Raw genomic sequence first — 26,229 nt, forward strand, 5'->3', positions numbered from 1 at the left:
TTTCCCTGTATGCTTTTCTTTCCAGTATGAGGGAAGGAAGCAAAACATTCTAAGAAAACCTCCTTCTAAAGAAATAATCAAGGCACTGAGCTCTAAAGCCTGTGTCACTGCACATGACCAGGAGAATGAGGCATTTTGCATTATTGCATGTTGTCATCACTTTGCTCAGTGTTGTCCCTGCATGCTAATTACATGTTTACATGCATTGCATCATTTGACATAATTACTGTAATTATGTTAATACTTCATAATCAACAGAACAGTACCTGTAATTTACCAAACAAAACCGACATGAAAAGCTAAACCCACAAATGGAAGGGGATACACTGTGAAGGATTTAATCCTCAGTGCAGAAGCAGGCAGGAAGCACTCAGAACTGGAATATCCTGGTTTAGCCATTGGATCCTCCCAGACAGCACTGGGGCACTTTGCAATGTGTTTTAAAAGGTACTAACGAGGGTAACACACCAAACTGTGAACGGGGTGTAAATGTTTAATGCTCATCTGTGAACTCTCACCTAGAAAAATCAGTGCAGTGCTTTCAACAAAGCTGCCTGACAGACACTTGAAAGGACAACAGGAGACTGAGAAACTCAGTGATCTGGAAATATTTTAACCCCTCTCCTATCTGCGGATGTACAATATCAATCTCGACCCCCTTGTTACTTCTTTGAAAGGAATACGTGGCGCCTGGCATATCAGAGCGCAGTCTGCTAGCAGCTGGATCCTCTACCCCCTGCCCCCATCCCGGGTTTTTTTTCTGTTTATCTTAGCCCGGGTAGTTTGGGTTTGGGGCCGATTCACACCCTGCACTTCCCTCACATCCTCAAAAGCATTTCTTTGCTTCTGGTTTCTTGCAGAAGGGTCTCTGCCACCAAGGGTTAAGTATCTAAAGTCAACTATGGGATAACCAGGGACATTAAGACAAAGAGTTATCTGGAGTGTTCATTAAGTGTTGGAGAGTTTTACAAATAAGATCGAGTCCCAAGTGCTTCCTGGTAAGTGGAAACACGAGAAGGTTCCAGCTAAATTGTCAATCTCCATCCATTCAGGAACCACGCCCAGGTGGAGATTCGGCTGTGGCAGAGTAACCTGCTGCAGTGAGCTGTGCTGCTGGCACCCACCTGGCCCGGGGACCGGTGGCAGGGCACTGCTGGCACCCAACTAGCCTGGGGACCGGTGGCAGGGCACTGCTGGCACCCAACTGGCCTGGAGAGTGGTGGCAGGGCACCGCTGGCACCCACTTGGCTCCGGGACCGGTGGCAGGGCACTGCTGGCACCCAGCTGGCCTGGGGACCAGTGGCAGGGCACCGCTGGCACCCACTTGGCCCGGGGACCGGTGGCAGGGCACCGCTGGCACCCAACTGGCCTGGGGACCGGTGGCAGGGCACCGCTGGCACCCACTTGGCTTGGGGACTGGTGGCAGGGCACCGCGGGCACCCACTTCGCCCGGGGACGGGTGGCAGGGCACCGCGGGCACCCCCAGCGCCTTTCCCGGCCAGACAAAACCTTTCCTCCCCCGCGCTCGGGGGGCATCGTCCTTCCCTGCGCCCCCCGGCAAGCCCGGGGCCAGCCCGAGGCGGGAGCCGGCAGGGCAGGGGGCTGAGGCCCCGGGCCACCTGCCAGGGCCCGGGCAGGCAGCAGTGGGCCGTGCCGTGCCGTGCCCGCTGGGCAGCGGCGGTCCCCGATCCGGCGCCGCGTTTTGCTGGCGCAGCAAGTGCCGGCCCGGCGGGGGAGGGCGGGGGACGGGGAGGAGCCGGTCCCCGCGGGCGGCTCGGGGAGGCCGGGCCGCTCCCGCCCCTCAGCTGGGAGCCGCAGCCAGCCGGTGCGAGCTGCAGAGCCGAGCCGGAGCGGCGCAGCGCGCAGCCGGGCATGGGGTAGCCGCGCCGCCCGCCATGTAGCGAGCCCCGGGCGCTGCGCGCATCGCTCCGCGCCGCCTGCACCGCGTTCGCACCGGGCCGGGGGGTCGCGGCGTGGGGGGACCATGCGGAGCGCCCCGGCCGCCGGGCTCCTGCCGCTGCTCCTGGGGCTGCGGCTGCTGCTGGGCGGCGGTGCCGCGGCTCAGTACTCCAGCGACCTGTGCAACTGGAAGGGGAGGTGAGGAGAGACCCCACCGGGCTGGGGCGGGGGGGAGCGGGAGATGCCACCGCCGCCCCCACCCACCCCCGTCCCGTCGGGGGAAGAAGTTGGTGCCGAAAACAAAAGGGCGAGCCCTCCGGCTGCGGGACGGCACAGGGCGGGGGGCTCTGCCTCACTCCCGGCGGAGCCGGCCCCTCTCGGCGGGCTCACCGCGGGGCAGCGGCCCCGGGGCGGCGAGGGATGGAGGGGCCAGGGCGGGTCCGGCTCCCCCTGCCCGGCAGCGCGGTCGGTGGGCTGGGGAGAAGGAGGAGGAGGAGGGCGGTGCCGTGTCCGCCGCGGAGAAGTTTCTCCCTGCGACTGTCTTCCCCGCGGCCCCCGGCGCCCCGTTCCCGGCGCGAACCGCCCGTCGGACCGGGCAGGCTCGGGGCAGCCGCGGGGCCGCCCCCGGCCTCTCCCGCCGCCGCGGCCCGGGTGGATGCGCTGCGGGTACGATGCACCTGCGGGGCGCCCTCCCGCCCTCCCCGGGCACCCCTGAGGTGGTGGCGATGAGCCCCGGGGGTAGGGGCTGGCCCGGCGCCCTCGCTCCTGATTTATTGTAATTGCACCGGTTGTGAAACCTCTCCACTTCTCAAGTGTTTATCTCCCAAATTATCTTCCCTTTAATTGCTTATAATAAGTTTAACGTGTGTGGTTGGGTCTGTGACCTCCTCCGCTGGCTGCTCGTCGTTTTAAAAAAGCGACTGCTCGCGAGCAAGCGTTGCTGTGTCAGGCTTTGTGAACCTGCAGAGTAAAACGTTTTGACTCTAACGTTCAGCTCAGGTCTGATGTTCTTTAAAATAAAACGTTGGCCAGCTTCTGTCAGTAGGGTATTTTGGAGGAGGGAGAATTCAGGGTGGGGAAACAGCTGGACTGACTCTCAACATCATAATTTCTTAGCTGTTACTGTCTGAAACACGCAGATGCTTGGGATTTACTTTTTTCTGAACTTTCTTGGCTATTGATGCGTAGTTAATTGCAGTGAATCCCCTTGAAGGAGAGTCTGCCTGATAGGGACCAAACGTATGAGTTTTGTGGCAAACTCCTAATTACATCATTTTGCTTTATCAACACCCCCAGCCCCCAAAGCTGTACCTGCTTTCATCCCTCAGCATCCAAGCTGCAGGCTGCATGGACCTTACTGCATGGTATGGTAACATGCTTTTTAAAACATGACTGACAAACCCCAGTAATTCCATCCTGTTTGGCTCTTATTTTTGTCCTGTTAGAGCAAGCAGTGACCACCCATGTCACCTGAGCAGGGCTGGAATAAGCAGTGCCTTGAGTATGCACTAAGGGGGTGATGCTTGGGAGGGTGGGGTGGGGGGGAAGTGAAATATCATTTCCTGTAACTGAGTTTGGGGTGAACTGGTGATGCAAGCTTGGACTCTCTTGCCTGTTGTTGCTCTGGTGAGCTTTGTGATGATGCTGTCAGGGGCACAGGGAAGGAAGAGATGCCTTCTTGCGCACACTGCTCAGCTTAGGTGCCTTCGCTGTGTGCGACTCCCAGAGTCCAGGTGGACAGGAGGCTTGAGAGGAGATGAAGTAATCCAGGCTGACTGTGGCCTTACTGGTAGCAAACAGTTGTCGGCAAAAATGCTGACAGTCCTAAGGCTGTTAAATATCATCTGCTTTGTCCTAAAAGACTAGCAGTTAAGAAGGAAAGAAAAGTAATTTGATGTACCAGTAAACACCATCTAATTAAATATTGCAGTGTGGATACTAATAGCTGTATGGGTCAGAAAGGATATTGTATGTGGAATATGGAATATAAGGTTTTGAAGTCATGTGATGTTTTTTACCCTAACTAACTATTTGTAAAAACCTATGAACTTAGCTGCCAAATAGTCTTTCTTCCCACAATGAAGTTCTAGGTTGTCTTGTGCTGGCAGATTTGAGAGTCCAGTCATCTCCTACAGTAAACCTGAAGATATTTTCTCACCTTTATCTACATGTCCATATTAAAATGCAACAATCTTAGAGGAAGAATATTTTGGGTATGACTTTTTTCTTTTCATTAGCTTGTAGAGAAGTGACAAGCTTATATCCCTCAGTAGGGTGAAGAGCTTCAGTAGGGTTCCTGTAGATACCCTTCATGCTTCCAGGGAAATCTGATGCAATGCACAGCTTGACACCTGCAATTTAAGTATACTCAGTAGTCCATAGCAGCATCTTAATAAATAGCTTGGCAAAGAGCTTCCAGGAATGCTTTGTCCATAAGAAAGCAGAAAATTCACTCTGATGTGTGTTTGGTTATTAGTCTTGCTGTAACTTCGGGCTTCGTGCTGCAATGACCTTGATGCTTTGGGCAAAAGTGCCTCAGTGACATGCTGAGAATATGCTAGTCTGCTGGTTTTGGCTGTAGGCTGTAGGAGCGAGAATTCAGCTCTGATGTGGCTGCTTATGTCCATTGATCTTGTCCTCTGTACCAGTGGATGCTATGGGGAAGTCTCGATGCTCTCTAAAGTTTGTCATCTTTAATTAAGAACTCCAAGTTAGGAGCAGAAGTTCCCTGTCTTGGCTGAGGGGTGCTGGGAGGACATGGGGTACTTCCAGGGCTCTTCAGAGCACCTGTAATAGAATAAAGTGAACAGCTAAAGTAGATAGCGTGAATATTCCTCCCACTCCCTTTTTCTTTAAATAACACCTGTTGCACGTTGCAGCATAAAAGCTTACTGCAGTGATACCGTAATGGATCTTTCAGGGCAGGCATAGGGGGATGGCTGAAACCAGAAAGGGAGAAGAGTGAGGAGACAAACGCAGTGATTCAGGATGTCCTCATGGACTGGTATGAGGAAGTAGTACTTGTTGTAAAGTAGTCCCAATAAACAGCACAGATTTGAAAGGGAGGATGGATGGCTCCTCCGTCACTGTAACTATGAAACAGCTGCCCTATCTTCTTGCCGTATACTTAAAAAAACAAAACCAAAACTCAAATGAGCTTGAGGGAAAAAAAACACAAAAGGCTTCTGGACCTCCATTATTTTACAGACGTGGTGTGTCTGATGACTGGCTAGTGAGAACTAAACAATCTCTCAATGCGGTGACATGTCATTTTGACAGAAAGCAAAGTGACAGGTTTTACTGGATGAAGGTGGTTGCTGTTAAGTAATGTGAGCATGTATTTTGAAATCTGCTTAACTTTTGAGTCATCCTTTATTATAAGGCTTAATGTGTACAGGTACTTGTGCTTGATGTATCTGTCTAATGGCATCACTCTTGCCTGTGGGATATAATTGGCTTTCAGAAGATAATTTCAGAGTCCACCCTGTTTTTTGTTTGAACAGCATAAACGTTTGAACAAAATGAATGTTAAGGCTTTTTTCTCTGGCAGAAATTCACTGCCTCGGTGTTGTGGTGATCACTTGCAACAGCAGTTTCACTGCATGAGTTCAGAGTTTTGCCCCTGGTGTCTTCCCTCTGTTTAAGCACTCAGGATCCAGGGTGGAATTTGCCAGTGTAAGTCCTGCGAAACCTCTGCAGCTTGTTTTGATGTCTTGAATAGGAACAAGTGATGTGTTGAGGGTAGGTTTTTGCCCCTTAGCTGAGGGATAAGCTTTACACTCTTTAATGTTACTTATTCACTGCTTGCACATAAACAGACTTCTGTGTTTTCTGTTGAGTGGCATCATGTGCATGCTGTGGTGAAAACTGATTTTGTGGGCCAGATGTGGATTTACAGTCAACTTAAAATATCCCATTGCAAGTTAAGTTTCCTGGATGTGTTAAGTACTACTGAGTTTGAGAACAAGAGACTAAAGGTCAAAAACTTGTCCCTCTCTTCTCCTCATCTGTGTTCTTGATGTGGCTTTCAAGATTATTCAAAAGCACATGTTTGGAGGCACTATTGTTATTAAATATGACTTTTTTTTTTCTGAGCTTCCTCATGTAACCTCTATCAAGTGGGTCACACTGACACTCACAATAATGAGTCACGTCAACAGTAAATGCAAACCATATGTTTGGGGTTTCCCCCTCCCCCCTTCTTTTGCACATGGCTTCTTGTTACTTTCTAATGCTGACTTGAATTTAGACCCTGTTCAGCACCTGAATATAGCTTTAGGGTGGGTAGCTGTGTATTTGGAGGTTTCTGTTGAGAAACCAGAACTTCATGTCATTGTACTACACTAAAATATGTTTTTTGCCACAGATTTCCTGTGTAACCTCAGACGAATCACTTAATCGTTTTCTGTTATTTTCTCCCTGTCTTGGTTCATCTGCCTGCAAGTGGGAATGTTGTGCAGCTTCTCTACAGTGTGGTAAAGCAGACCCACGAGCTGCGTTGAAGGGTCTCATTTTTGGGTGGTGCTCTACAGGCATAGAGTAAAAGATGCTTATGTTTGGGAGCTAGGTACGCAAAGCGTAGGAGGAGGAACAAGCTTGGTGGTGAAGTGATTTGCTCATACATGCATAATAGGTTTGTGACAGGACAGGGACTGAGACCAGAGGATTTTTGCCTAATGGCCCAAATATTGCAACCAATAAACCAGGCTTCCCACAACTTTTTCTTTTAACTGGAGTGCCTACAGCACACAGGTAATATTAGTGCTTTGAGTCACTCTGGGTAAAGAACTTGTGGGGCTGGTCCAGCATCAGTGACAGGCAGCAAGAGCTGTTTAAAGCTGTCCTCAGTTTAGGACGTGGGCAAGCAAGTCACAGGGATTTACTAGTCATCCTGCTTTAGCATGGCAGTTTGCTCTCCTTTCACCAGCAGTTGGCCCTGGGATCCCCTTTCCCATCTCTGATCACTGCCTCTCAAAGTGGCTGTTGGGGTGTTAATTTTTGGGTAAATTTTGTGCTTGGTAAGGGGACAGGACTGACGGTGACCCTGTGCCCTAGCAATAGTAACTGGCCACGGGCTCTCTTTTTTGCTGAACACCCATGGCTGTGTGAATGCTTGTAGCCCATTGGAGCTGGGCAGTAAAGTGCTAAGTCAAGCTTAAACCTCATACTGGGGAGAAGTGGGGGAACAGGTACATAGCAAAGAAAGCAGCATAGTTCAGTGCTTCCCCAGCTGTGACTGGGGAGTGTACTGTCTTCTCTCCTCTCTGTACCTCCCAGTTTGGAGATCAGGGCTGCCCAGCTGGGCAGGGGGTATTGGTAGCATCCAGAGCATCCCTTTGCTCCAGGTCACAGGGCGAGCTTGGCATCCCTCCCAGTTTCAGATCCATTGGGAATATAGACTTGGAAGGGGAACAAAGTACTCTGAAAAAGGTGGAGTCTGATCTGTGAAGCTGGAGAACGTGCTGGTTTAAGCCACCAGGAAGGGAGTTCAAGCGTACGTGTTTTACTCTGTATGTGCCAAGTCATTTGCTACAGCTCAGGTGATGGGCAGTAACCGAGGCTGTAGTAATTTAATTGCTTTTGATCATGTGCTTATATCTTATTTAATTTTAAAGTCAATTGCTAGTGGTTTGACTTTTTCTTTCGGGAGATGATTTGAAATTGTCACATCATATTAAGAGACAAGCACTTCTGACCACCGTTGAACTGGATGGGCTAATACTCAATACTGCCTTAGGTTTCCTGCATTTGTTGATGTGGGTCTTTGAAGGTTTGAGGTTATGACAGTCACGTTACTAGCTCTGTCATTTCTCTAACTTTCTCTTTCTTTCTTCCCCCAGCGGCTTAACTCACGAGTCTCACAAGAAGGATGTTGAACAGGTCTACCTCCGCTGTTCTGAAGGGTCAATAGAGTGGATGTATCCCACGGGAGCACTCATAGTCAACCTGCGACCCAATACTTCACCTGCCTCTTACAAACATTTGACTGTTTGCATAAAGCCCTTCAAGGACTCTGCAGGAGCAAATATTTATTTGGAAAAAACTGGAGAACTGAAACTCTTGGTCCGAGATGGAGATCGCAGCCCCAGTAAAGTGTATTGCTTCAGCTATGATCAGGGGGGGCTGTTTGTTGAGGCCACTCCTCAGCAGGACATTAGCAGGAAGATTACAGGCTTCCAGTACGAACTGATGAGCAAGGGGATAGCATCGGATTTGCACACAGTTTCTGGTGAGTTCTGGGATATTGGTCATATTTTCACGTACTGTATTGGATGCATAACAGATGGCAGAATGAGCGAATGGGAAAGTGGTTGGGTCTGAATTTCATGTGCTTTTAAGGACATGTTTTATAAACAGGCTATTGCGGAAGAAGTTTTTTTTTTCTGTTTTCTTTTTTGTTGTTGTTGTTGTTTTTTGGAAGCTGGTAGCATAGGCTGAATTCCAGATGATTTGTTAAGGGCTACATTGTGGACGATTCTCCTCTTGCAGGCATGGGGTGAATCACAGGAGCTGGCTTTACCCTGCAGTGAACTCCAGTGTGAACTGGGCTTCTGAGCCTTGCTGTAACAGTTTTCTAACTACTTTTTAACTCAGTTTTTAAGACCCCGCTGCATGTTTTGAATAATAAACATTTAAACAAGGAGGAACTCCTTTTTCGTGGGTTTCTTTTTCCCCTCTGCAACTACTGCTACTTGCTGACCTAATTATTCCTTTTTTTTTTAAACAAGGAAAATGGTGTGTTCCTTCCTCAGCTCTGCTTATTACACTCCCTCGAGCATTACTGTGCCATGGCAGAGCTCTTCAGCACCATGACAATACTTTCACAGTGGCGGTGTTGTCTTCTCTCTCAACCATTATGAAAAGCAAGTTTTGTAGGGAGGAGTTTTACACCAAGGAAGACCTTGTAGGAAGGGGGAGTGGACAAACTGAAAGAGTTTACAAGCCTGTAAAGTCTGGTTCTAAATAGTCAGCTAAATACCATTTGGGAACAATAGCTCTAGGTGTAACCTAATTGTGCAAATCAATTAGTTTGAGAAGAAGAAAAACTAGCATTTGTAAAGGATGACGGGGGAAGGGGTAATTCTCTTTAGATAGGCGGTATCTGGTTTGGGCATCTCGTCCCTGCAGAATTGCCTCTAGCTTTTATCCCCCAAACCAAGGGAGATTTCCAGAACAACCTGAGGAATAGCAGATCCAGGGTAGTTTGTCCCAGATGACTAGGGAGGTTTCAAGGTTCAGGTATTTGAAGTGGGGAGGCCATGGTGACAACCAGATTTCTCCTTTGAAGTGGAAGAGCGCAGGCAGCCCTGCAGCAGGGTGAAGAGCCCTCACCGCACCCTTGAGATGGCGCAGGGTAAAAGCCGGTGTAAAGCCAGCCTCTGGCGCGGGGCGCAGGCTGTGTAGGTTCTGCAGCAGTCATGCCATATGCTTTGCCTGAGATGCTACTTGATAAGCAGTGGTGTGGCTAATTAAACTGCTGTATCATCTGGGCATTGCATCCCTTGTCCTTTTTTGGGATAAGCGGTTGCAGAACTTGAGTCCCAGCCTCTCCCCACCCCTGGCTGCCTTCCACAACAGGACTGTGGATTTATACGTTCGTATATTTGTGCATACTCGCCGCCCTGCTAGCGTTTAGATGTCGGCAGACCAATTCAGATGTGGCTTTTTTTTTTTTTCTTCAGTACAGATCTTAGTTGGGCTGAGATGAACAGTTCTGAGCTCAGCGAGGTGGTAGCTGGCTGAGGGCTAATGCAGTGACCCCGCTAGCTGATAGATGGCGTGTTTGCCATTAAAACAAAAAACCTATAAACACAAATATTCAAATATTTACGTTGCCTTCTTTACTCTTCCCGTGTGTGCAGCTTGTAGCTTAGTATCGAGGGTTCTGCGTTTTAAGCAGACTTCTCTGCTTCTGCATTTTGCTGCAAAAAGAGTGCCTGCTGCAGAGCTGTTCTCCCAGTAAGATCGTTTCTGCAAAGATGAACATGCTGTGCAGAATGTTAGCTATGTAGTAAAATTCCATTGCAGAAAACATTAAATACATTGTTTAATCAGTTATTTTGAGAATGTTCCCAGATTCAGTGCTTCTTTCTTTGACAAGCTGTGAGGATGGAGGCACAGGCAGGCTAGTGATAAGTCACTTAAACTTACCAAGAAAACTCCTATACTTCCCCCCCCTCCACAAATAAAGTTGAAATTGCTTTTGCAAATAGTAAAGCAATATGCAAGAAATACTGCTTATCGCTGCTGCTTTCAGTTTGCACACAGATATGGTTTCTCCTGAGCTTTTCTAAAATCAAGAGGACTCACTGCTAGCATACTTTAACATCACAAGCCAGCACAAACTGCTGTGTTTTTAGAACTAAGTGCTCTTCGTTCCACATAAAATCTTGGAGATTTTTAAAGCTGATGGGAGTTTTTTTCAGAGACTTTCAGAAGTCAAACTGAGGACTGAATCCAATTACAGCCTTCCTCTTTGATAGGCATATTAAATCACTTTTTCTGTGACTGCTGTATTTTCAGCTGTAACAGACACTGGTTGAATTTCAGTGCTGTCTTCTGAAACAATGTGGTAGGCTATCAGCCTCAAGCTCCCAGTGTCTTGTTTGGACAGAAGCAGCTTTTTAATAGTTCATCAGCAGAGCCTTCAGGGCAAACTAGGAATCTCTATTGTATTTTAAATTATTTCTCTTGCCTTTTTTTGGATCCTCAGACTCTGGGGAGGGGCGTCGGGGGGTGAAAACATGATGAAAATGCCATACATGACTCTTTCCACTACTCAGTCAGATGAGCACTTTTATTCTCCTATAAATATCTATATGTCTGGGGAAACTGCCAAGTAGCTGCCTTGTGAGGCTTCTATAGAGCAATATATTTGGGGCTCTCTGCAGTTCGTGGACCTCCTTTCTTCTGGAGCTGCTTCTAGTTTTGCTGTGAAACCTCCAAAGAAATGCCCTTTACTGAGCTGTTTATTTGGAGGGGAAGTTTACAACCCATTGACTGAACTCACTGGTGACTTCTGCCTCCGAGAGGAGGCTCAGGCCGGAGGCAAGTGCTGACCTTAAAGGAGCTGAAAAATGGATTTAAGGTTCTGCATTTCTCTCCAACCACACTTCTGTCCCTTGGTTACGAACGTGGCTTATGGCGTTTTTTGGCTGTTGCACACTGGAAAAACGAGCTTGCTCAATCTTGGTTGCAGTTTGACGGAGTTCAGCCGAGTGGGCAGTGCCGTGAAGAGGTGACAAAGCTGTGAGCTGCTGCTGCGCAGGGGGCAGAGATGTGCTGGCAGAGCTGGGCAGAGGAAGCGTGAACTTCCTGGTCTCGCTTCGTGCCCAACGCTTCATCTGACAAGCACAAATATTGCGATGCTTTCTTACCGCTGCGGAGTGGGGGAGATGACTATCATTAAAGACCCAGGTGTGGGGCTCAGCAATCCAGCCCTTTCCTTGTGCAATAACTGCTCGCTAACAACTTCTCTTCACTTTCCCTAAATGGTGTTTGTTTCCTGGTGATAATTATTGTACTCTACCCTTGAGTTTACTCTCTCATCCTGACCTGGCATCCCAGCTCTGATTAAAGAGTGTAAGTCATCTGTTTAATACTTTAATGACCTGTTGTGTCCTCAGAGTCCTGACATTGCAGGGTGCATCAACAAATCAACAATGCTTGGCAGGGTGCCTGTGGTTTAATTAGAAAACCTCAAGTTTTATTAGTTTACAGTCATTCTTTCCCACTTAATCAGAGTCTAGCAAATAATTCAGTAGAAAACACACAGGTTCTGAATTGGCCTTTCCCTTTGGGAAGATTGAATGGCACACTGCAGTCTTTTCAGTTTTCCAGATTTTGGGGGTTTAACCCTTTTCTTGGCTCCGAGTCTGCCTTATCGCATTCTCTTAAGACTTCCCTAACTGTAGGAAGTATTGGTAGCATACTGATAGGTTTCATTCAGATTGCTGAAATTTGTATGGGAAGGTTTTTACTGTGATAGTGACAAGCAAAAAACCACGTTTCTGGAGGTTTGTAGTTTCTTAAGCTGGGAAGGGGAGCAAAGGCAAGCATGCCGCAAGTGCTTGTCACCATCTTATCTGAGTAGTCCCTAAGAAGGGTCACCTTGACAATCCAGACATCTTGATGGGTGTGTTCTCCTCTTGGTACCCAAAGTGATGGGTGACAGTGCTTTTGATTTCAGATTAGGTTTTGGGCTGGACCCCTACACAGTTCCCATCCACACTGATGGTCCATTACCTTCAGCTCAGGCTTGCAGTAGGGCTCTGAAGCCTTGGTGTGGTGTTTGCCCAGCTGAAGAACTGAGGCACTGTGACATTTTGGCCCAAGGCCATTTGGGAAGCAGCAGAACTTGTTTAAGTTGTTGAATTCTGTTGATTCTAATCTTTTCTGCTTGTGCTGGAAGAAAATATCTTTTCTGCTTGTGCTGAAAGAAAGCACCCTGGGTATCGGCTGTACTGCCTGTGCTGTCAAATAGGTGGAGATTTTGGCAAAAGTGGGTTTTGGCCATATAGTTTCTAAGAAGTTGTCTGAAGGTGATGATCCACATGAGCTTCTTGGCTCTAGTGGAGTGTGTTCCTGGCCTAGGTCTGCCTTGCACCGCAGCAAGCTGCTTGGGTTAAATTCCTAGGAAAAGTGTGAAAGGCCCTTGAGAGTCATTTGATTTTGAAGTTCTTCAGCTTCTGCTCAACTAGTTTGAAACAAGAATCTGTGGGTTCGACCCAACGTTTTGGAGAGGAACTTCTATCCTCTTCCCCCCTCCCGCCAAATGACCTTTATTGTGTTACCTAAAGACTGTTTCAAGAGTGTCGCATCAGAGCTCTGGATCGTGCTTTATGTAAGCTGGGTAGTTTGCTTTTCCCATTGCACATTCATTCATAGGGATGCCTGTAATGTGGTTGTTAGAGCTCAGAAGGTAAATTGAAAGCCCTTTCATTACCCACCCGCTTTTGTGTAGTAAAGAAGTCAAACTTTAACACAAATGTCCCTTTATCTTGATGGCATCTACCAAGTTAGTGCAGGTTCTTTTATACGTTTTCTTTATTAATGCTGGGTACCTGGCTGAGAATATTAATAGATAGGAGGTACGGCACTCAAGTGGGTGTCTGAAAAACAAGGCAAAACTGGATAAAACTAGTTAACTAATTAAGAACAGTGTTCAGCTATTTCCTGTATGCTGTTAATTCATTGGCCTGAGAAAAAGAGCTTGGAAATTAAGAGAGCTCATAAGTATTTGGGCTATGCCGGTGTTTCTACTAACATAATGGCTTTTTGAAGCACCCCTCTTAACTTTTGATCTTTAATGCAGTTTGGGTTTGGCAGAGGTGGGGCACTAATCTGCCATACCTGCAGGTATTCTGCCAGGTGTCATTGCAGCTCGTAGGCTCCTGATCTCAAGCTTTCCTCTGGTTGCTCCCAAACATACAATTTATTTTCTTTTTCTTTCTTGGAGACTGAATATGCTGGAGCAGGGGATATGCTGGTGTATTTTTCATGTCTTGTTGGAGTGGAAGCATTCTTGCTTTGTGTCCCAGAGGCCGGAGGGCAGGAGGCTATGGCTGGCATGTCCGCCCTCGGCCAAGGGCTTTGCGATGTGGAGATGGGGGTCAGTCCCCGCAGCACTCATCTCATCGCTGCCGTTGGCAGAAGAGGTGATGGAAGGAGGCACTTGGAACACTTAAACTGAAAGTCCCCATGACTTTTATGCTTAGTGCAGGTTCTGCTTGAGTCGTTGTGCCCATCCGAGATGCTGGCACCCCGCTGCGTGGTTGGGGGAGAGCACAGCTGTGTGCCGCAGGCTGGCAGGGGTCTGTATCCCAAAACACCCCATGAGATCAGGAAAATGGCTTGCTTTGTAGTCCTTCCTCCCGCTTTTTGCACAGGATAAAAGCCTCATACCTCTTAGGCTTAAGCTGTGTTAGGGGAAAAAAAGCAAGTGTGATCTGGTTTGATTTGCTCAGAACTGGTATCGCACTTCTGCCATCAGGGCCTGCTGGCGAAATGCACAGCAAGTGGCAAAGTCGAGGGGTCTGCTCTGTAAGTCCGAGTACACGTTGTCTGGGTGCCCCGTGAGGGAGGCTCACTGCTGCAGCTGAAGCTTTGCTGCTGTTCGGTATACTTTTTCACTCTCTAAAAGGTCAGCAGCAAGTTTTAAGAGAAAACCACCAGAAAACAACCTTTAATGCTGTTGTTCCAAATGCACATCAGTTATTGGCCTTATAAAGGACCATTTTGACGCTGCTGCTTTAGGATATGTTGTTTTCTGAGTAGTTTTTTGTGTGCTCACCTTCCTTGCAGGGAGGTCTTCCATAGGCACTTTCACATCTTTTCCCCATAGTAAACGATCACACAAAACTAGATACAAGTAACTTGGTATGTATTTGAACAAACGCATCTTAAGGTGGTTTTTGAGGGCACATCACTGAACTGGGTGTCATGGGTCAACATCTGAATTGATCAGGCTGGCTGCTGTGTAACAGAGCCTGGAGTGGTGTTCGTTTTGGGGAGCTAGAAACCTGCTCTAATTATTCACGTGCCTGGAGTGGTCAGATTTGCAATGGGTGATTGATGGGGAGTGAGAGTTTGAGAGCAAAGTTTTTGAGTTTCTTCCCGTGTGTGAAATGATTCCAAAGTGCAGTCCTGATGCTCGGGGCGTGCACAGGCTCTTAGTGTTCTTAAATTGAGCAAGGGTGATCTTTCGGGGATCTGAGCCCGAGTAAGGTGAAACATGTTGAATTGAGAAGTCTTCACCTAAAAAAAACCCCAAACCCAAACCAAAATTGGAGGGACGCCCTAATTTAATCTCTCCTTCCCCGAAGAAAATGAGTTTGACAGCAGTCTCCTCTGGCCCTGCTTGTCCTTTGATGTTGCCAGGACAGTAGTTGGTTTTGCGGTGGGCAAGGGAGGTGACAATGGAGCTGCAATGATAAATACACAGCTGCAGGGGAGAGGGGGTAAGAAAATAGCTTATTTTTGCTAGACTGGCCACAAATGCCGTTAGTTTATTTCCCAACTCAGTGGGCAGTCAAAACCAATAAGCAGTCAGGTGTATTGTCCGGGCAGCTGGGGCTCTGCTCTGCGCTGACCTCTGTGTACCGCGGCAGCTCGTCCCCAAACAGAGCTGCAATCCAGCCGAGTTGCTTGGCAGTCCTTAATAATGCTCTGTGCTTGCTCTGCAAAACTGTTTAGGTTGCTAATTCCAGAGGCTGTAGTTAAAGAAGGGATGGGAGGGTGGGGGAATCGCATTCCTCTTCCCACCCCCCACCTTCCCGAAGGAATAAGGAACTTACTGAAACATGGGCCAAATTTTTCCTGTGTTAGGGCCTTGATTTGCACAACAGAGAATCTCTTTGGCCTTAATCTGCTGGAGAAGCCAGGGAATATGTAATATTGCACAGCTACTTGGAAGTTACCCCTGGATCCAAAGCTGTGATACGTGAAATCTGACCTTGGGAGGCTTAATTCTGGGTCAGAAAAGCTGCCACCGTGTGATGCACAGCTCGGATCCAGCATTAGCTTCTGCTGCTAGTTGGAATTTGTGGAAGGATGTTTTTTGGTATGGGTTGTGTGGGCATCTCCTTGGGTATCTTTTTGCACTGCTCTGACCCCTGTGTGGGGTTTGGCCATCGATCCTGCAACAGGTATTAACTCTGGTGTTTGCCCGTGTCTGTTCTGGAGCGAAGCCCTGCTGCTGGGAGATCTGTAGGGATCCTTAGTGCTGGGAGATGCACGTGGAGCCTGGCCTGTCTTTCCACTGCCTTAACCCCCCTGCCGAATAATTCCTGTTCATAGAGAATGCACCTCTACCCCACCAGAGCTATTAGTAGCTTTACACCAGCTTCATCTATGTGTAAGTGGATGTGAGAAATTTAAGGGGGAAAAAAAAAAAAAGGAAAAGTCCAAGCTTATGTAGAACCAGGTGAATGACCTTAATATGACAAATAAATGTGTGTTGCTAGGTAAGAAAGGGTGTATGTATCTTAAAGCTTTTCCTGTTACAAATGGAAAACCTTAAGTAACTTTTTCTTGGGTTAACTGGGCAATGTTATGGCATTGAGGATCTGACTGCATGGGATTTAGCCCTTCCACAGTCCTCCTCAAGAACAGGCTGATCAAATAAACATGGTTTTAAAATGAAAAGTGGCCTTGTTCCTTCAAAGCTCTCCCACATACAAAAAGAATTTGATTTCTTCTTGAAGAAGGACCTGTGTGGATGTGAGTGCACATATGCTACCTTTTTTCTTTTTTTTCTTCGCGGCCCCCCCCCCCCTTTTTTTTTTTAAGGCTCACTTAATCTTTGATCTGTCATTACTCCACTCTTAGGGTTTAACTTTAACCAGCCACTTGTTACTTAATTCTATTGCCCTGCTCCACGGGAGGCATTGATGGACCAGCCGAGGAGGAGGGTGGCAGGCGGGAGGGAAGGCTCTGTGTTGTGCTCCTGGTGGGTTTCCAGCCTGGTGGTGGGTGCTGGCTCCCACCTTCCCTACGGCCTTGGCAAGGAAGCAGGGGGGGCTGTGGCACCAGGGCTGCACGCCCGGCTGCGCAGCTTCCCCAGGGCACAGGAGGAAAAACCACCTGACTTTTTCATTTTCTGCCTTGCAAGCACTGTATGATATGTCAGCTGAGTGTTTCGTTAGCTGTCAGGGGCAAAACCAAACAAGACATCAAAACTTTCTTTATAACTTCATGTTTTCCTAGAGCTGATCAGTGCGTGCTTTTACAAGGCTTTGGAATGACATTTTCTTTAGAAGAAAAAAGATATTTTAGGAGGGGATGAGCCAAGCTATAAATCTTTGTGGGTTTTGAGTCAGTAGAAATATTTGTTTTGGTCCTGTGCTGCCGGGTGGTGGCTGGGCAGCGTGGAGGTGTGATGCTGCAGCTGCTCTGGTGGGGCAGCCAGGAGAGAGGTCCTGCCCCAGCTGCAGGGTCAGATTGGGGGAGCCCCTCATCCGTCCGGGGACACCTCTGCCTCCCAGCAACTTGGCCATCATCGCACCTGCCCAGTGCTCCTCGTTCCTAATCTCCCTTGGGCAACAGCGGTAGGTTTGAGGAAGGAGGGAGGTATTTTCTGTGAGATAAACAAATAGCTATATATTTTTAATGGGTTTATATTGGTGTCTTGTGCGTATACAGCAGGAGGAATCCCTGGCAGTTACCTTGCGGCCCGCTTTTCTCTTTAATTGCAGTTAGGAAGGGGAGGGAGAAAGCAAAGGAATGGCAGGTGATGGCAAATGCTGCTCGCACGGAAATGTGGGCTAGTGCAGTTCCAGAGATGCTTCTTGTTTGCTGGGCTCATCTCTCTTCGGCTGCAGTTCAGACAGAAGGAATCTAACTGAAAATCTGATCTGCTGGGGAGGGCTTTTTGGACACGATAAATTGCAGACTTGATTGTAACTGAGGACTTTTATAGCGCTGGTGATGCAACGGGTAAGTGTAGGAGCTGGGCTGGGAGCTGGCACCCATCCTGTTACCATTACGTCACCGTGCACCCCAGCGCCAGGGTTTGCCACGGCAGTGTGGGAGCCCCGAGCCCAGCCCCGTGCCCCGAGCACTGCCCCGCGGTCTGAGGGTGCAGAGGGTTGGGGAGTGATGGAGGCTGAACTGCGCCCCTTGGCCGCATACAGCAGGGGGGGTCAGGGAAGGGAGGGAGATGGTGTTTGGGACAGGCATTATTTTTTCCCGAGGAGCAATTGACAGCCCAGAGGAGGTGGGACAGAAAGAAGTGTCTGAAAGATACGACGCTTCTCATAATTTCTCCTGGATTGATGCAACTCGTGCATTGGCCTGGATATAGAGTTTAACAGTGTTTAATACTGCTTGAATAAAAACTGCTCTGTGGGGTTTTTTTTTTATTCCTTTTTTTTTTTTTTTTTAGTTTTCAAACAAATGGCTGTTTGTGTTTCAAGCTGACCTTTCAGCTCATTTGTTAGAATGGGTGCTGCATCTTGGAACAGCAAAAAGGCATTGACTCTGCAATCCCAGAGGATCCTTACGTGCTCTGTAGCTGCTGAGCCAAGTTTCATTTTGAAAGCTGTTGCAAATGGAGCTTGCCTAGTACCAAATCTCTTTCTCGTCCTGTTTACATAAATAGTATTCTTTGGTTCTGAAGGACTTTAATACCCTCTTGGAAGACATTTCTGTGAAAAGATACATTTCTGGTTCGTGGTTTCTTGTCTTAACATTTCTCAGAACACAAAGGTCATCACATCTCTAATGGTGAGGTTTACAATATGCTTTTTTTATTCTTTCTTTGCAGGAAGGAAGTGGTATTAGCTCAACTCTCTTGGCACGACCCATGCCACAGCATATGAGAGTCTGCATCTCATTAAACTTATTTGCAGGTTTAAATTGTTCTTGGCCAGTGTCTGTATTTTCCAAATTACTTCTGGAAACTTGTGCATATGTGCGAGTTGAACTGAATGTTAGAAACGAGCTAAGGCAAGGAACTGGAGGTGACACGTCTTTTTCTGAGGAGGTAAAATCACAAGTATCCCTGCTTTATGTAAAGAAGTCAGAGGAGAATCTCCATTGCAACATCATGGTTTTGGTCCAGCTGCTGAATCACCATCTTGCCCTGTACCAAATCTTGGCTGTGTTTTGGCTACAGATGAAGGGAGTCTTTGAGTTTTGTGTCTTTGCTCATGATCTGTGTTCTGAGCTGCCTTTTCTGCTCAGCACAGGGGCTCAGATTAACTTTCTAGCAAATATGGGGATGAATTCTTCTGCCTTCAGAAACTCTCTCAGTATGTTACTCGTAGCACTAACCTATTCATCGAAGCAGCACAATCCCTTTGGATCCTGTGTCCAAGGCTTATTGCACCAAGTGGCTGGGAGCAGCACCAGTCCAGCGCTTGTGTTTGTTCCCTGACTTGGTGTTTTCCTACATACTGGAAAAAGTGCAGTGCTTGCAGAAAACCTTGTAACTCTATCCCATCCAAAGACAGGAAAACCTTGTAAAACAAAAGAGTGATGAGAGAGCTCCTCTGTGTGTTGTGACTGGGTGTCATAACTTCTAGCCCAGCTGTGGAGATGCTCTGTGTCATCTGGCCACGTTTTCCCTCTCTGCGTGGCTGCAGAGTTAAATGCAGGTGTGCTGGATGCAGCGCTGCTGGCCTGAGCTCCCAGCTAGCGTGTGCATTTTACACTTGAGATGTGCTGGCGTGCAGATGCATTGATGTAGTTTAGATGGTGTTTTGGTGTGGGGGTTGTGAGTGTTTTGAGGTTGAATGTTATTTTGGCGTGCTCAGGAAGAGCTTTCTGAGGGGGTGAGGAAAGTTGAAGATGTATCTAGAAAGGAGATGACTAGTCAGAGCCTGGTAAACCAGGGTGGTTGTTGCCTCCATGGCGAAGCAGCAGGTCTTTTTGTTTGGGACTTGAGCTGTGAGAGGTTTGTTCCATGGCAGAAGCATTGCCTCTTCAGAGAGGAAGCCTAGGCAAACTCAGGAAGAAGTAATTACAACAATTCTACTTTTTAATTAGTCAAAGCAAGATCAGGGCAAGATTATTTTTTTTTCTTGCTCATAGGATGTTAGCCCTCAACCTCTTGTCTCCCAGCTAAATCACCGATACCATCATCAGTTGAGAAGTAGTCATTTCTGCTTAGGATTCAGAAAAATGACTGAGAAATGCACAGTCATTGGAGAAACCGCATCTATTTTTATAACCTGCTCTCGGAAGTCTGTACTCCCTGTTTCCAGGAAGGACACTCATCCTATGATGCCCTTTCCAGTACAGTTGCAATTACAGAGCTGCCAGCAAGAATTTGAAGGGTGTGGGTGGTTTTTTTGTTCCATATGAACTGATGTTGATGTCAGGCTGAGAGCTTTCATCTGGGGGATGCTCTGCTGGGGCCCCTACACTGGTCCAGCCTGAGGTGCTGCAGTACGGGCTTAGCTTAAACCAACCTGGGCTGCAGCAAGACCCGTTTGAATGTCTTCTGCTGAACGTGCAAGAGGAAAGGCTACTGGTTTTAATCAAAAGATTTAAACCTAGAACTAACAGAAAATAATGCTCCAACCCTGCCTGGGCCTCCTCGGGAGCTTTTGATACTTAAAAGGTCTGATTGCTCTTCAAAGGCTTATTCAGAAATACTGACGTGTGGGTGATGTGTGCCACGGAAACTGGAAGAGTAGATCAACCAGCTCGATGTTTCCCTCCCCCGCCATCCACACCTCTACCGCACTGCACGCGTATACAAGCTTCTTAATAAAACCAAAGGGTATTCCTCGGTAAAGCGGTTTTCTGCAATTACTTTGTGTTAAACGTTTTCACTTCTGCTTAAAGGGTGTTTCTTTTCCTGTGCGTGCTGCCGGAGCAGCGATGTGTGCTCAGCAGAGCCTGCCCCGAGCTGTGGGGTGGACGGGGAAGGTCTTGTGGGCTCAGCAAGAGGAACTTTGGGACCAACAGTGGGTAGAGACCTGCAGCCTGCTTCATCTGGTCTTTGTGATAGCTGTGAGGTGGTGGAGTGGGTTGAGAAGATTTGGGGCAGCCAGAAGAGACTTCTTACATATAGGTTGGAGGCTGGTTTTGGGGTAAGGGAAGGTCAGTGGGACCCACAGGTGGCTGTTGAAACACAAATATTTCAGAAGAAGGTCAGGCCCATTCAGGTGGTTTCTGTGCCACCCGCAGCTGGAGGCAGCACGTCTCCCTTTGGATGCATCCTGCCGAGAGCCACCATCCTAAACCGTGGTGGTGGCTCTTCAGATGTCTCCCGTCTCCTATTTTCAGAGGATAGAAGGGTTGTGTGCAAAAGTCTCAGACCAAAGGAGGAAGGACTGGAGGAGTGTGAGTGCTGAGAAAGGGTGGCAACACCTGCCCGCACCTACTGGAGGCAGGAGAGACTCACCATCCATCGCGGCACTGAAGGTGCGCTGAGATCCATCTCCAGTGCAGGAGGGGATCCTCACCAGACAGCTCACTCCCTGGTGCTGGCTGGGCTGGGGACCTTCTGGAGCTCATGGCACCTCCTTGGGGCACGTCCCTCTCTCCCTGAGCATTTCTGCCTCCCCGCGGAGAGGACCAGCAACGTGTTTGACAAAGCTGTTGGCCAACAAGTGCAGTCTATTGTTAGTATCCCCACGTCCTCCTCGGTAACATCAGGTTCAGAGGGCAAATCGCTCAAAGCAGCTGGGACATGACTGCTGGCTTGTGAGGAATGATGTAATTACATCTCCCTCTGCGGGGAGGTGAATAGAGAGGCCTTGGGAGGCACTGGGCTGGGGGGGTGGAGGGAGAGGGCTGCCTCAGGTTACTTCAGGTCAGGATACTGTCAAAATCCATCAAAGGCATTCCCAGGAGAGTCGGCAGCCGACATGCACAATGCAGGCTTTATGCCACCGGCGGTGGAGTTGAGTTATAGGCATCTGGGCTTTAGAGGGCTTCAATAAAACGTTGCTTTTTTCTCCTTTTTTTTTTTTTTTTTTTTTTCACCCTTCCCCTGCTGCTGTGTGAATTAAGGCTCTTTGGCTTATCGAGTTTAAAGGAATTAGAGCAGCTGACGTTGATATTGTTGTTGATGCAAGTTCATAGACTTGCTTTTGGAAGCAAGAACCTGGGCAGCCCTCGAGACATCCCCAGGGAGCCGGGCGGCCGGCAAACACAGCCAGCTTGTTTAGTAGCTGGGCCCAGAAAATGAACATCTTCACCTGCTGTGCCTGAGTGAAGTGCTTGCTTTGGTTTTCTTTTTTTAGTTAGAAGGATGCTTCACATTTTAGCCTGAGGTGTCCGGAGGAGAACACCTGCCGCCCACTCCCGCAGGGAATGAGCGCTGGGCAGCTAAAATCACTAACGTGCGGCATAAACACACACATTCCTCAATGGCTCTGGCTCAAAAGAAAGTGTAGGCATTGCCTCCTCCTAAGGATTTCTTTTCTTTTATGAGACGGTATAGGAATGAAGCTTTGGTTGTAGCGAGCGAATGTTATTTGCTTTGTAATGGTCCATTTACCTCGGCAGTAATCCTTCACGACTCGCTTTCCATCTGTGCTGGCATACCTTGTTTTTGCCACTTGCAAGATGTATTTGATACTCTGTGAATGCAGATGTGGGAGTTGTTCCACAGAAGAGGATTTCTGTTCTTCATATGTCTGGTATTGCAGGGATGGGTGGTGGTAAATGGTTGTTAAATAAGCTTGCATGCCACCAAACTGCTGTGAGTCAGCATGGATCTGAAGTAGGCTTTAAGTAATGATCTAGTGTGAGCAATGCTGAGCGCTTTTAATTTCCTTTTGAGTTTAAAAAGGATGCAGGATTTTGCCAAGAGTCCACAATTAAATTTATTTCATTCCGTGTATACATGGAGATTTGTTCATTTGATTTATTATAGTGTCAGTGTATTTAAATGGAAGGAACCACTTTTAAAGTATTTTGTTTTTCATCTTTAATGCTGCTGCTTGTGTTGCACTCCTTTCAAGAGCAAAAATGGCTTAGTCATTTTGGTTTATTTCAATTTTCTGATGGGGTTGGATGAACTACAGAGATGTCTGGTCTAAACCAAGACTGTTTTCACTCAGACTTGAAGAGGCTGAGATGCCTTTTTATTATTAGATTTTTGCAGAGCAAAATATCTGAAATCCAGTGTCTGAAATCCAGCTGTGGATTTTGAGGCTGCCCATTAGCTGTGCTGCACTGTAGAGCTGCTGTCCCCGTGAAGATGCTGTAGCATTCACGCAGGTTTGCAGGTTCCCCCCGTTCGGTTGATCTGACTCAGGTGCTGATGTGGGCAGAGAGGGGCTGGGGCAGAGGGGCACCTGCCCTGCGGGAGTGTGGTAGGTGCCATGAATGAAATGACTCCGTTGTAGGATGTTACGTGACTATTGTAATTTTGTCAGATGAAACTTGGATGTTTGGTCTAGCCACTAATCAAAATCTCTTGAGTCTAAAAATTAAAATATCCTTAGACTGAATTTATTATAGTACTCCAGTTACGTCCAAGCTTTGGCTGGCTCTGTGTTTCTCATGACATTAAACAGTTTCCAAACTTTCCCCAAAAAAGAGAGCTGAAATGGTACGTGGGGGGAAGAAGGGCAGTAGAGGCTGACTCCTTTCTGAGGGCCCTGGAGGCATTCAGACTCGCCTAAAGAGAAATGCCCGACTATTCCAGATGCTTTAACAAAACTATTTTGCCTGTTCCTTGTGTCTTCTTTTGGAGCTTTTTAACCTTCTTGAATGATTCCTTCAAACATCCCTACCCAGAAATGTGCATTTTACATTCTCTTTAATCCTATTAAACAGCGTGTTACACTGTGTATTAATCATCTGACTGGAGCAAATCTGGTGGATTTGGTTCAATAATCCTCCTTTCTGGATCACTGCCTTTCTGGGACCTTGGAAAAAATAAGAGATTTGCCATGTCTTATGTTAAAGAATGGCTTGTGCTCTCTGACGGAGGAAGGCTAATAGCTGCACACTGGAGGCACGAGCTACGCGTTGTTTAGTTTAAATCTACTTCTTGGTGCAATGGATAAACTTCTCCGGGCAGCGGGTGGGGGTGAGAGGAAGGGTGTGACTATTTGGGAATCTGGTAACCAAGTGTTTTCAGATGTTGAGGTTCAAAAACTAAATGTTTTGGGGTGGGGAGGAGTGGAGTAGCTTCAGCTTGGGGTTTGGTCGTGGGCTGTGTGGTGAGGATGCTGTAGCTCCAATGCTTCGCCGTGTCTCTGGCGTGAGCCCTGCTCTGCTGTAGCCTCTGCGTGAGTCCAGGCAGCGCAGCACACCTGATGGGTTCTCGTTTTTTCTGACTGATGTGAAAGAGCCGCTTCCAGATGGCATCGAGTGAAGGATGCGGGCTCTGATCCTCAGCTGCCAGTGGACAGGCATAGCATCGCTGGGCAGGGCAGACCCTGACAGTAAGCAAATTCCTGAGCTCAACAGGGTATTATAGAAACATCTGTACGGCAACTACAATACCTTCTCCTCAGAAATAGCTGGCTGAGTACAAAGAGGAGCCACATTCTTGCATTGATTAGATTAGTGCAGATACCCAAACGTTTCCAGCAGTACAGGAAATGGTCTTTGTGCTGCTTGAGCTCTAACAGATACCAGCTCCACTTTCCGCTTTGCCTTGACGCCCTCAAACACATGCGCTGGGTTTTTTTTCCTCCCCTCTTTGCCTCTCCCACTCTGTAACCTCCTGGATCTTTGATGTGGTGATAGACTAAATGGCTGTGAAATAGCCCGACAACACTTGATAGAAATTGTAAGAAAGAAGCTTTGCCATCAGAGTTGAAAAGGCACATGATCTTCAAAGCCTTAGAGAGCTTTGAATTTACAGCAGAGCACTCTGCAAATGCACCCAGTATCAAAATATATTTTGCGTAAGCGCAGCGAGTGTGTGGGGTGTGTGCTAGATAATATATCCCAGCAGGAGTGTTAAAGAGATCCATATTCCTCCTTCAGTACAAACATCTCGTGGGGACTAGGTTAGCCTCCACGTCTGGTAGCCTTATTGATGCCTGACAGGTCTTTGGACCATGCGTACGCGTGCGTTTGGTTAATTCTGATACTGCTGTGTTTATTTACTCTTGTCTGGTCCTTCGCTAATTCTGACCCTTTCTCTCCAGCTCCCTGCCGACCATGCAGTGACACAGAGGTCCTCTTGGCTGTCTGCACTAGTGATTTTGGTGAGTTGTTGCTTTGCTTCCCCCGTCCCTTCTCCCCCCGGTAGCTCGCTTGAATGTGACATCCATAAACACAACACCGATGGACACTACTTACACTTGGCAACTTCCACCAGCAGTAGATGTAGCCTGAAGGGGCTGTGTGTGTGACTGGGGGAGGAGGACACGGTGTGAAGGACCAAACCCCTGTGCCCAGCGGGCACTTCCCCAGGGTGGACAGAGAATGACCCAGCAACCACAAGTCCAAAGACTTGCATGCATCTAGGAGGGATCTTCACTTGCTGCCCTAAAATGGACAGTTGATGAAAGACCAAAAGTTTCAATAATTCTCCATGCTTCCCCTTTTAAAGGGGAAATTGATATTAGTTGGTATCTGTAATGGCAGAAGAACAGAAAGTACATTGTCAAGGAACATGAAGCACGTTCATAACATTCTCATTAGAACTCTTCATCATGATTGATGCTGTTTTTCTGATGTAATTATTTTTGTGTTTAAATTTAATACATGGGTGTCCTTTGCTGGACAGGTTACAAATATAAACTGTAAAAAACGCAAGTACATACGGGAGGTTACTGATACATAAAGTTAACTCTGAAAATAACAAAGGGCCAAAACTGGGGCTGGTGTAGTGACACCGGTGCCCCCTGAACTGCCTGGCTGCAGGGGGCTGAGTTGGGACCTGGTTCTTCAGAGGGGTTTGGGGTAATTCGTCCTTACGTCCTTTTTCTGTTCCCAGTGATCAGAGGCTCCATTCAAGATGTAACGAACGAGGCAGAAGAGCAAGAATCCATCATTCACGTCGGTGTCAACAAACTGTACAGGCAGAAGAGCAAAGTCTTTCAGCTCACTGGGGAGAGTGGGAACTGGCGAGGACAAATAAAGACCCTGCTGGAGTGTGGGGTGAAACCAGGAGATGGAGACTTCCTTTTCACGGGACGCATGCACTTTGGGGAGGCCAGGTTAGGCTGTGCCCCTCGTTTTAAAGACTTCCAAAGGATGTACAAAGAGGCAAAAGACAAAGGGCTGAACCCATGTGAAATTGGCCCAGATTGAAATCCCCTGTCTGGCTGAAGATTGCTTTTAGCGTTTGGCCGGGAATATTTCCTGGCTGCGGTGAAAACTGAACAAAAATGTTAACTGAGAGCATGGACAGATCTGGAGCACAGGCTGAGACCCCGCAGGACACGTCTGCAGCCTGCGGCGCTGTTAGACTAATGGAAGCAACAGAGGTACGAGCTCAGAAGGCTGCCAAGTGAGCAAGGCTGGGTTTTTAACCAATCTTGTCCTTATGAATTAAGTTATTATATTTTTTTAGTGACTTCCTTAGGAAAACAAAGAAAACTCTCATGTCTTAATAAAAAACCCAAATGAAAGCCAACATGCCTTTGTATCTTTTTAATACTAATTTTTAAAAATGTCTTAAGCTGATGTAGCATTTGGTATGGCGTATTCTGTATAAATGGCCGAGAATGTGATAGAGCATGGTAAAACATCTTAACATTGATGCTTTGTAAAAAGCTTGGTGTACAATTCAAAGTTGTTTCTTATGACAGAAATTTATGGAGCCAAACTCTTGTGTGTGTGTGTGCTTTTTTTTTTTTTTTTTTTATTTTATTTGAAAGAATGTACAGTCACTGCCTGCAATTTTTTGTCCAGGCTGGTAAATTCTTTCCATTCCAGAGAAATAAAGGTCCCTGGATTTGA

General features: G+C 47.5%; 1 protein-coding gene across 1 annotated transcript; it reads left to right on the forward strand.

Annotated features, from left to right (window-relative positions):
- Positions 1-1,804: 1,804 nt before the first annotated feature.
- On the forward strand, positions 1,805-26,229 carry METRNL (meteorin like, glial cell differentiation regulator). The gene is made up of 4 exons (XM_055700579.1): positions 1,805-2,097; positions 7,740-8,128; positions 24,468-24,527; positions 25,262-26,229. Exons 1-4 carry the CDS (start codon positions 1,985-1,987, stop codon positions 25,576-25,578), a joined length of 879 nt encoding a protein of 292 aa, XP_055556554.1. The 5' UTR covers positions 1,805-1,984; the 3' UTR covers positions 25,579-26,229.

The sequence above is a fragment of the Falco cherrug genome, chromosome 1, assembly GCF_023634085.1.
Source record: "Falco cherrug isolate bFalChe1 chromosome 1, bFalChe1.pri, whole genome shotgun sequence".
Classification (NCBI taxonomy): Eukaryota; Metazoa; Chordata; class Aves; order Falconiformes; family Falconidae; genus Falco; species Falco cherrug.

What these genes read in the sequence shown, in the direction of transcription:
- METRNL (XM_055700579.1), top strand. Translation starts at nt 1,985, where the DNA reads ATGCGGAGCGCCCCGGCCGCCGGGCTCCTGCCGCTGCTCCTGGGGCTG. An exon ending in CTGTGCAACTGGAAGGGGAG is followed by an intron (nt 2,098 to 7,739) that starts GTGAGGAGAGAC and finishes TTCTTCCCCCAG; the next exon opens with CGGCTTAACTCACGAGTCTC. An exon ending in GGATTTGCACACAGTTTCTG is followed by an intron (nt 8,129 to 24,467) that starts GTGAGTTCTGGG and finishes CTTTCTCTCCAG; the next exon opens with CTCCCTGCCGACCATGCAGT.